The sequence below is a fragment of the Phascolarctos cinereus genome, unplaced genomic scaffold, assembly GCF_003287225.1.
Source record: "Phascolarctos cinereus isolate Bilbo 61053 unplaced genomic scaffold, phaCin_HiC Scaffold_726;HRSCAF=1367, whole genome shotgun sequence".
NCBI classification, from domain to species: domain Eukaryota; kingdom Metazoa; phylum Chordata; class Mammalia; order Diprotodontia; family Phascolarctidae; genus Phascolarctos; species Phascolarctos cinereus.
The window spans coordinates 351,816,395-351,828,340 of NW_027556098.1; the positions used below are offsets into that span (position 1 = coordinate 351,816,395).

The 11,946-nt window shown below is 40.4% G+C and overlaps 1 protein-coding gene across 1 annotated transcript; it reads right to left on the reverse strand.

The window, feature by feature from the left end:
• Positions 1 to 1,965: 1,965 nt before the first annotated feature.
• On the reverse strand, positions 1,966 to 2,925 carry LOC110195065 (olfactory receptor 51M1-like). Its single transcript, XM_020967716.1, has one exon. The coding sequence runs from the start codon at positions 2,923 to 2,925 to the stop codon at positions 1,966 to 1,968; it is 960 nt and encodes a 319-aa protein (XP_020823375.1).
• Between the last annotated feature and the right edge of the window lie 9,021 nt (positions 2,926 to 11,946).

Here is an 11,946-nt window from a genome sequence, read left to right on the forward strand (position 1 = left end):
GTGGTCAATTTGTTTTGTTTTCATTTTGGTGACCCTGGAAAGAGCTCTGGACCAAAAGTCAGTTTCTGTCAGTGTTTCTCAGAACCATTTCCCTTAGGTACTTAGGCTGATTATATACAACTTTGTTCTTCCTAGACCCCACCCTACCCACCAGGAAATATTTTCAAGTTTATAATGTCAAACATATATATTACACATTTAGTCATAAAAGTAACATACAGTTATGTTGCTCATGTCTGACTCTTCATGATCCTATTTGGGGTTTTGTTGGCAAAGATACTGGAGCGGTTTGCTATTTCCTTCTCTAGCTCATTTTACAGATGAGGAAATTGAGACAAACAGGGTTAAGTAACTAGCCACAGCTAGTAATCGTCTGATGCTAGATTTGAACTCAGATCTTCCTGACTCCAGGCCTGGCACTCGTATCCACTGTGCCCTAGTCATAACTACATACAATTCCCATTATCTTTCCCACCTAAGCTTGAGGTCACCCAGTTTCATGATCTGCCCTTCCCCCAATCCCCCAGCCTGACAAGAGTCATAGCATACATTTAGAATTGTGAGGGACATTCAAAGCCCTCAAATCCAATCCCCTCATTTTACTTTCCCAAGGTCATATAGCTAGTAAATGTCTCACGTGAGATTTTAATTCAAATCTTTCTGATTCCAAGTCCAGCACCCTCTCACTGTGCTATCCCAATGAGCCTCCTACAGTCTAAGAATTCCTGGTCTACTCCATACCCTAGGCTCTGTGCTTTGACAAGTTCAATAACTGTACTTTGTTGCAGTCAAGATTAAGGAGATGGCAAGTCCCTACGATTCACTTATTTCATATCTATGGAACAGGAAATGCCTATAGCACCATGACTTGGGAGATCTGAGTCTGGGTACTGTTCTGACCATCAAGTTAGAAGTGAACTGGCAGAGTGGAAGAGGCTAAGTTCTTCAATAGCCCAAGAAGCTTGGGGTGGGGTGGGGGTGAGGAAGTGTCAGGGAATAGCACTTAGCCAGATGAGAGGAAAGAAATCCTCTAGAGAAAATTATTAATGTTATGGGGAACTAAAGAAGGAAGAAACTTGGGCAGAAAATGGACTGCACTGAAGAGGCCAGAAGGGGAAACAGGTTTGAGGGTCTTTGAGTAAATCTTATCTGAGCTGGAAATAGCCAATATCTGTGTCTGTGTTACTACCCTGGATAGAGTGTGTCTTCACATCCTTCTCACAACTGAAGAGAAGGGGTTTCTGTTCCTTTAAGTCTCTAGTTCTGAAAGACTTTGTCGACTGACGTTATCCTCAAAGACCCAACCCAGTTCAAATGGCATCTCCAATATGAAGCCTCCAGGAAGTCTTCCCAGAAATAATGATCTTCTGCCCTTTGGATCTCACATAGCATTTTGTGTCAACTTCCCCACCCCAACTCCAGCCCCAACTTCACAAGTATTCTTTTTATAATGGGGATACAGGTCTTTGCATTAACAGCAAGAATGTTGACTAAGAGCAACAGCCAGGTCCTCTGGTTCAGAATTTGATTAAACTGAATTGAATCAAAACATTGGGTAAAATAAACTTATTCTATATTCCATGCCTTATAAACTAAAGTATTTATACAGGGGAACTGAAGACACCTAGATCAGACATACAGGAGAAATGAGCCCAATTCAACATCTCTAGATATATCTCAATGGAAGTATGAGCCATGGTGTTGTTATTGATGTCTCTGAGTTTGAAACTGGTCCATCTGTCCAAAATGGACATGTTACATTTTGTTTTATAGTTACCTGTGTTGATGTCTTACACACCTATTAAATGCTGAGCTCCATGAGGACAGAAATTGTGCATTTAAAATATGTATTTTCTCAAGAGAGAGCTCAATATCTAGCACCCAGTAGAAATTTAATAAATATTTGTCAAAGTTAATTGAATGTAAAAGGAGTCATTATCTGCCCTGTTCCTAGGAAAGGCTCCATTAACCCTCGTGCCTGGAACTCCATTTTAGTTGCACCATAAGCTTGACAGTTGCTCGGCGTATTTCCTTGGTCTTGATGCTATAGATGATAGGGTTGAGCATGGGAGGCACAAATAGGTAGATGTTAGCCATGAGCAGGTGGACAACAGGTGAAGCATGCTTCCCAAAGCGGTGTACTAAAGACAGCCCCACCATAGGCACAAAGAAAACCAACACAGCACTGAGATGTGAGGTACATGTCTGAAATGCCCGTAGACGCTCTTCTCGGGAGGGCAGACCCATCACAGAGTGGAGAATGAGTGCATAGGACAAGGCAATGAAAACCAGGTCAAGAACCACAGTGAATACCACCAGCGACAGCCCATACAGATTGTTAAAGGTAGTGTCCGCACAGGCCAGGCGAATCACATCCTGGTGCAGACAAAAAGAGTGAGACAGAATTCTCTGTCCGCAGTATGGGAATGCTTGGAGGAGGAGGACAATGGGGAGTAGAGCCACAGGACCCCTGAGGATGATAGCAAGGCCAGCCCATGTCACTCTGTGGCCCGTGACAATGACTGAGTACTGCAATGGGCAACAGATGGCCACAAAACGGTCAAATGACATGATAAGGAGCACAGCAGACTCCATGAAGGAGAAGGAGTGGATGCAAAACATCTGGAACTGGCAGGTGCCAAAACAGATGTCCTGGGAACCAAGCCAGAAGGTGACCACTGTGGTGGGCAGTGTGGACACCGAGAGGCCAAGGTCATTGAGGGCCAGCAGTGAGAGAAGGTAATACATGGGTGTATGAAGATGAGTGTTTGTTTTAATGATGAACAGAATGAAGCAGTTGCCCAAGATGGCCACCAGATACATAAGGCAGAAGGGGATAAGGATCCAGTGTTGAATGGCCTCCAAACCAGGGAAACCAATGAGGTAGAAAGTAGGGAGGAACTGGGTGGCATTGATCAGAGACATGGAGTAAGGAATGAAGAAAATTGGGCCTCCTTTCTGGAGAGCAAGCTGAAAAGAAAACCACCAAAGGTCTGGTTATTTATTACCAAATAGCATGTCAGAATCAGAACCCATTCTTTGTCTTCATTCACACTATCCTCCTTAACACACACTAATCTCACCACAGTCATTGCCATCTGCAAGAGAGATGCGATCTGACCACCCAGCTCCTTCATCTCCACACCTATGTTCTGTGATTTTTGTAAGTGAATCTTACAAGACTCCCTCATCACCAAGCCTCTGGATCCTAATAATAGTAAAATTCTGTTCTTGTAGGTGCTGGAGTGAATTTGATCTATACTATTGTTTTATAGATAGTGTTTCAAAGTCTAACCCAAAGCTTCATAAATAAACTCAGTTTCTTTTTGAACTTGAACAAATAAACAGTAAGGTCATTTGGAAGATATGTGTGTGTCAGGGAGTGGGGGTGAGAAATCTGATCAGGAAAAAAAGTATATTTTTTCATCTCACTCTTTTTTTTTTCCTATGTCATCTTTGATCAGTCTACAAATCCTGAATTTCTACATCTCTCAGTAGAGAGTTCATTTTAGGCTCAGTTAAATGCTGCCAAGATCTTATGCTCCAATATCTGGCCTTTATGTACTGACACAATCACAGTGGACTATCTAATAATAATAGTACATATATATATATATATATATATATATATATATATATATATATATATATATATATATATATATATATATATGTTGTGTCCCCCATTCCAACATAACCTCCTTGAGGTCAGGAACTGTTTTTGCTATTCTTTTCAATCTCAGCACTTAACATAGTGCTTGACACATACAATGCGCTTAGTAAATCCTTGTTGATTGAGTTATTGATTATAAATAATATTCTTTCAGATTATTTATTGTTAACATTAACTGATGCTATTAGTGTGATTTGAGATTTACAAAGAATTTCTCCTTTAGGTACATTCCTTTTTCAAATCTTTTTAATTCATTCTTGAATTTCCCATAGCTCCCACTCCTCCTACCCTCTCTGCTGAGAACTTTGCCTGATATTTCACTGAAAAAAATTAGGCCCTTCCCCAAGAGCTCCCTTTTCTCCCCTATTCATCCGACATCACTTAGATGCCTTCTGCCACGGAATGTCCTCCTGCATCCCAGTTTCACATGAGAAGCCTGCCCTTCCTCTTGCCAAGACAAAACTTTTCAAGTACATAATCCCTTTCCAGTACAACTTCTCCAGCAGCTTGTTCCCTCTATTTTCCTCTACCTCTTATTTATCTTCAATATCTCTGTTTCTACTGGCTACTTCTGGACTGCCTACAGACATGCTCACTTCTCCCCCATCATCAAACAAACCTCATTTGATCTCTTTAATCCCATTAGCTATTGTCCCATTTCCCTCTTCCCTTTTGTGGCTAAATTCCTTGAGAAGACCATCTATGATAGGAGCTTCCACTTTCACTCTTAACTGCAGCCTTTGAAACTCAATTAACCCCTTTTCTTCTCTCTAGGTTGTCATGCCACTTTCTTTCTTGATTCTCTTAAATGTCTGACTACTCTTTCTCTGTCTTCATCCACAGCATACTAGCCGATAGTGGGGATTCCCAAGGCTTTGGTCTGGGGCTCTTCTCTTCTCCCTCTGTACTATTTCACTTGGTGATGTTGTCAGTTCCCACAGTTTCAATCATCATCTCCATGCAGAGGATTCTCAGATCTACTTATTCAACCCTAATCTCTCTCCCAGCCTTCAGTCCCCCATCTCCAACTGCCTATTAGACATATTGAAGTAGATGCTCTACCGACATTTTAAACTCAGTCAAAACAGAACTCATTATCTTTTCCCAAAAACTTCTCCCTCTTACTAACTTCTCTATTATTGTCTAGGGTACCATCATCCTCCCAGTAATCTGGACTCAAAACCTAGATGTCATGACCTATGTGTCATCCTCCCATATTATCCCTCCTACTCAATGAATTTCAGTAGTTCCCTAATTTACTCTAAGAAAAAATATAAAATATTCTATTTGGCTTTCAAATAACCTGAAGACTTCCTGACTTTCCAGTCTTCTTACACCTTACTCTTCTCCACATAATTGACACTCCAATGATCATTTTTCTTTGTTGTTCTTCTCACAAAATACTTTATATCCTGACTCCAGCTCTTTTCACTTGGCTGTTCCCAAATCTCTACTTCCTAGCTTTCCTGGCTTCCTTTGATCTCAGCTAAAGTCCCATCTTCTGCAAGAAATATGTCCCAGTCTTCCTTAATGCTAGTGCCTTGATCTAAAATTATCACCAATTTACCTTATATATTTCTTGCTTGTACTTCATTGTTTGCATGTTGTCTTTCCCTTCAGACTGGGAGCTCCTTGAGAATATGAACTGGTTTTTGTTTTTCCTTTCTTTGTTTCCCCAGGGCTTAGCACAGTCCCTGACACATGGTAGATGTTCAGTCAATACTAGTTGACTTGATGTGACTGATATTATTAATTAATTAATTAATATATTAATAAATTATTTCACGCAAACCTCAAAATAACCTTGTGGAGTACTTACTATAACTATTATTCTTATTTTGCACATGATAAAACTGAAGCTTTGAGTGCTTGAAGGACTTGTTAGTGTTCACATGTGATGTAAGGAAGTTAAGAGATAATAAGGGTATGTGATAATATAATAGATAAGGGTCAATGGTGGGATTTCTACCCAGGTCTTTTTGACTTCAAGTCCTGAATTCTATCTAGCCTACCACACTGTCTCCCCCAAAAATAATAATCAAAATTCTCTACTTCTATCACCAAAATCACTATCAACATCACAATCAACCCCATTTCCATGATCTTCTTCATCATCATTGCCAATTTACTCCTACCACTTTTTCATTTCCTAGCCTTGATTAATTAGTTGTCCACTGTCTTTGGTGATGACTTCCATGGTAAGATCTGACTAGCCTGTGTCCAGTTCTAGGTACTGTGATTTCAAAGAGGCATAGAACTCTTAGACTGATGCTTTTCTCAGTCTATTATAATGTTTTATTTTATGTTACACTTATTTATGTAGTTGTCTACGTAAGTGTTTTATCTTTTATTTGACTCCAAGCTCCAGAAAGGAAGGGATTATGTATTAACTAAACACTGAATCCCTAAATACCTTCCACAATGCCTTGCTTAGGTGTTTAATAAATTCTTACTGAATTTCTGTAATGGATAATGTAGGATTGGTTAAAGAGGAATCAGTGAATTTAAGAAAGAACTAGGAAGAACAAACAATGGAGGAAAAGTAAAGGGTGGAAGATGAGGGTACACTGGATAGCTGTCAGTGGGTTTCTGAATGTCTGTGATACAAAGAATAGTGACTGAGGATTCTCCTGCTCCAGTAAATACCAAACAATGGAATCAGTTGATCAAAAAACTGTCACTTGTGCACAACTGTGTACAAGACATCCACAAAAAGAACTTCATGACAGGGAGGATTGTTTGATAGTAGAATAAATTGCTGAGGCATTGAGCATAAGAAATAATTCAACTATGCCTCAATAGGTGAATGAATCACATGATCTCTCAAATCCCCCATGATTCTGGTAGAACACACACACACACACACACACACACACACATCCATACACACACAAAAGGGACTTGCTAATTGTAAGATTTTAAAAATCATTTTCTTGTTCTTTATTTGCTATTTATTGTCTCTGTTTGAATGAGGGAATAGGGAGGAAAAGAGAGAAGGAACCAAGGAAATTCCTCATATTCAATCTAGGCATGTGTGACAGAAAGGAAGAAAGAGAAGAAAAGAAGAAGAGAAAACAGAGGGACATGATTGCAAAGAAGAGGCTTTGGATTTGTTAGCTTGAATGCTGAGTGACTGGTGCCCAGGTGTTCTGATTCTTAACTTGCGCCCTTGTCAACCCCCTGAAAAGTGATCAAGCTTAACAGAACCAACACAGTAGATGACAGGCTGCTAGGAGATGAATAGGTGGTATGGTATGATGAGAAGACATTCGAGTCAGAGAACCTATGAACAAATCTCCTCTCTAACATGCACTTTATGTATGACTTTGGGCAAGTCATTCAAATCTCCCTATGCCTTATTTTCCTCATTTATAAAATGAAAGAGTTAGACTAGATGGCCCATGAAATTCCTTGTAGCTCTACAATTATGATCCTATGGAAGCACAAGAACTTATCTTTGACATTTCAAGATGTTTGGGGATCCCATAAGATTCCTTAGCCTGAAGCAGAGTAATTATGCTCCAACTCTGTCCCTCTCCTTATTTCTACCTCTGCTCCTGTCACATAATCATAAATATCAGAACCTAAGTAGATCTTAGAGATCAGAAAGTCTAATCTTTTTATTTTGTCTTTTTTTTTCCTTAGGCAATTGGGTTAAGTGACTTGCCCAGAGTCACACAGCTAGTACGTGTCAAGTGTTTGGTCTGAGGCCAGATTTGAACTCAGGTCCTCCTGACTTCAGGGCCGGTTCTCTAACCACTGTGCCACCTAACTACCCCCAATCTTCTTATTTTGAAAAAACACAACCAAAAACCTGAGACTCAGAGAAGGAAAGTGACATGCCCAAGGTAATACTCAGTAAGTTAATCAACATTTACTAAGCACTCAATGTCCCAGGCAGTGCATTAAATTCTGGGAATAGAAAGGCACAAGTCAATCACTGCCCTTAAGGGGTTCACAGTCACAGAGTTAGGAAGTGGTAGCACAGAGATCATATTTAAGTCCTCTGATTCCTAGCTAAGTATATTTTCCACTATTCCTGAATGCCGTATGCCCCTGCCCCAGCTTCTGTCCCTCCCTATCTTTACAGCATTACAACATGGATAATCAGGACAGATCTGAACTATGAAACACTCACGGGCTGCTCTCCAACTGACCAGTTTTGTGTCCTACTGGGTCTTACTTCAGGAAGAAAGCAGTACTCAGACAACAGAGGCTATTGAGAGGCTATATTCCAGTGTCTATTCTGGGCATATTTATCCTCCTCCTTTTCCTTTCCCCAGGGAAAACTCAAGCCTCAGGTGCTGAGCGCAGAGTCCCAGATACAGCATCAATACTACCCTTTCCTCCCCTTCTCCCATTTCATTTTCCTTCTTTCTCTCACTTTCTTCTCTTTCTCCCCTCCTTCCTCTTCATTCCCCTGCTTCCCTCCTCTTCTCTCTGACTCTTAATCTGTTTTTCTCTTCTTTTTTCAACCCGACCCCCAGGTTAGCCTGCAGACTCTGAGCCTCAGGCCCTGACTTTCTAAGGTGGTTCCACCAGTCTCTCTCCTGCAGCATTGCCTACTGAGGAATGCAACATCAACTTCCCTCATTCTTGATCTGTTTTTGTCTTCTCTCTTTGATTCTAGTCTCCCTTCCTCTACACAATGGGAACCTGGTCCCAAAATTTTCATTTCCTCTGTACTTGGGACTCAGAACCACAATGTCCTGTCCTCACCCTCACTCAAAAGACCAAGAGCAATATTAGTTATACCCCAACTTTCAACTTCTTAATTCTTAGCTCTAATCAATCAATGCTTAGGAACCCAGTCAATACCCAACCATGAGCAACACAGGTAGACAATTGTCAAGGAAGACTTCCTAACAATTAAAGTTCAGTCAGTAATCAATCCATCAATAAACATTTATTGATGTTTATTCATTAAATTCCACTACACTGTGCTAAGTGCTAGGGATACAAAAAGAAGCACAAGATAGTCTCTGCCCTCAAGGAGATTACAGTCTAAAGGAGGAGATAACATGCAAACAAACATATACAAAGCAAGCTAAATACAAGACAAATAGGAAATACTTAATAGCAGAAATGCACTAGAATTAAGAGAGTTTGGGGAAGGCTTCTAGTAAGAGGTAGGATTTTATTTGGGACTTAAAAGAAGTCAAGGAGGTCAGTAGACAGAGCAGACAAGGGACAGCATTCCAGGCATGGGGGACAGCCAGAGAAAATGCCTGGAGCCAAAAAATGGAATGTCTCCTCTACAGAACATTTAGGAAGCCAGTGTCACTGAATGCAATAATGTATGTCAAGAGTATAAAAGTATAAGAAGACTGGATAGATAGGAGGGGGCTGAGTTATAAAGGGCTTTGAATGTCAAACAAGGAATTTTGTATTTGATCCTGGAGGCTATAAGGAACTACTGTAGTTTATGGAGTAGGGAGTTGACATGGATGGACCTGCACTTTATAAAAATGACTTTAGTGGCTGCATGGAGGATGGATTGGAGTAGAGATAGACTTGAGGTAGGCAGACCCACCAGCAGGCTATTGCAATAGCCTAGACATGAGGCAATGAGGGCCTGTACCAGAATATTGGCAGTACCAGAGGATAAAAGGGAGTATATTCAAGAGATACCCCAAAGATGAAGTTGACTGGCCTTGGCAATAATTGAATATTAGTGTGAGAGATAGTGAAGAGTTCAAGATGACTTCTGGATTGCAAGCCTGAGAGACTGGGAGGACAGCATTGCCCTCTACAATTATAGGGAAGATCAGAGGGGGAGAAAGTTTAGGGAGAAAGATAATGTGTGGTTTTGGACATGTTGAGTTGAAGTTGTCTACTAGACATCTAGTTTGAGATGTCTGAAAGGCATTTGGAGATGCAAGATTGGAGGTCAGCAGAGAGATTGCAGCAGGAGAATTATCAGCGTAATTGTTGTTTATCCTTTGTTTGGAAGAGGACCATGACATCAGAAAGGTAATGCCATGGCTTGCAAGTGAATTGGATTTAAGTGAGGGAGGGCTATGCAAAGTCACCAGCCTTGCTTTCTCCTCTGGAGATATCTGGGTCCAGTGGCAAGTTATAGATCAGAACAAATAGAGATGGCCCTGGAGGCAATGGAAGACCTTGGCCTTTTTATGTTAAGATCTTTCTCAAGTCTCAGTTTGACTGCGGCAGCGTGCATTCAGTGATGAAGGCTAGGTAAGAAATCCTTCCTTCTTCTTCTCCCCTTGTACAGCCTCCTTCTTAGATTACGGCAACAGTTTCCTAATTGGTCTCCTTGTTTTCAGTCTCTCCCTTATCTAAACCATTTCCCAAAGAGATATCAAATATATTCCTAAAATACAGATCTGAATACCTAAAAATACCTAAAATACAAAACTTCAACAACACCATATTGCCTTCTAGAATAAAGTACAGTTCTTCAGCTTGATATTTAAATCTCTTGACAATCTAGCTCCCACCTACATTTCCGGTCTCATTTTATACAACTTTCCCCTTCATGCCCTCTCCATTCCAGTCAAATTGGCCTACTAGTTTCCAAACAAAAAAGTCTTTACATAAATGATGCCCCATGCCTACAATGTACTCCTTCCTCACCTCTGTCTTGTTAATCTGGAACTTCCTACAAAGCACTCTTCAGTGAGACTTTTCCTGATCCCTCAAGTTATTTTCCCTCTTTCTCCCTCTGAACCTTACTTTCTATATGCTTTATATTCACTCACTTTCCTATATGTTATATCTAATTTCCTGCCCCCCTCCTTTTTTTTTTTTGCAATTGGGGTTAAGTGACTTGCCCAGGGTCACACAGCTAGTAAGTGTCAAGTGTTTGGTCTAAGTCCAGATTTGAACTCAGGTCCTCCTGACTTCAGGGCTGGTGTTTTATCCACTGTGCCACCTAGCTGCCCCACGCCCTCCCTCTCCTTGTAAACTCCTTAAGGGAAAGGATTTTTTATAAACTCCCAAATATACTTGAATTTTAAACCTTGCTATGAGACACAAATAGGATTCACTTAATTCAATAAATTTGGGAATGAAAGGAACCTTAGACATCATTTAATCTAAACCTTTATTTTGTAAATAAAAATTAAGACCTTGAAATGCAAGTGGAATTCTCAACATTACACAGAAAGTTAGTAGCAGGACTAGAATTTGAGACTCCTGAGTTCAAGGGCTCTTGCTTTTTTCTTGTCTATTTCTTATGAACTAATACTTCTCTTATCAATCACAGCAGTCCCTTCCTGGACACCATTTGCCCTGGATTCATTCAGCTCCCTAGAACTGGGTGTGTCATGAATTTTTCCTACCCTTGTCAGACTGTCTTGGGCCAGTTCTCAATATAACCCCTTTCCCTTCTCTGCAACAAAATTGTCATCTCTTCAGCACCTTGCATATATTCTGGAGTCATGGGGCTTTGTGGCTCTCAGTCCATCTCTAGGTCTAAGAAAAACTAAGCTGCCTTTGCCCATCAGTGCATTATATAATTTGTTTTCTTTGATCCCCAAACTGGCATCATTTACCTTCAATGAAGTACACATCTAAGAACAAAAGCTATCCTATGATTTTTAATCTCCCTGCCAATACATTACAGTGGACACTAATAAAATAGTTTCAATCTGGAGGTAGTCAAAGCTGTTTTCCAAAAGGGGACAATTTTTGTTCCTAGAGATTTTCTGGGACTGAATATGTCACTCCATACCTCCCTACCAGGAAGGACCACTTTACAAAGTTATTCAGTGACTTGGTTAGTGTAAGGAAACTAGGGCAAATTTTGCAGCCTCATCCAAACCTATGATTTGAATGGGCAATGCTGAAGATGATTATGTGGGCTGGTAAGAACTGAAAGGACTTTTTGCATTCCAAGTCAAATAGCAGACCAAAAATCAGGGAGCAGGAAATGGCAACTCTGACAGAAACAAAGGAGTTTAAATGGCAGACTTCAAAATAATAACGGTAGCCTCTGCACAGCAACTTAAGATTTGCCAAATGTTTTGCAAATATTATCCTCACAACAACTCTGGGTGGTAGGTACTATTATTATTCCCATTTTTTAACAGATGAGGAAGCTGATGTAGACAGAGGTTAAGTGACTTGCCCAAGATCACATGGCTTGTAAGTATCTCAGGTTGGATTTGAACTCAAGCCTTCCTGACTTCAGACCCAGTTGTCTATCTACTGTGCCACCTAGCAAATTTGAAGAGATGTTAGAGGTCAATTAGTCCAATGTCCCCCTTTATTTTATTTTATTTTTTATAGTTTTTCTAAGAGTCACTCAA

Bases quoted from the DNA above. Each gene is read 5' to 3' on its own strand.
- LOC110195065 (XM_020967716.1), bottom strand. From the start codon at position 2,925: ATGTCTCTGATCAATGCCACCCAGTTCCTCCCTACTTTCTACCTCATT.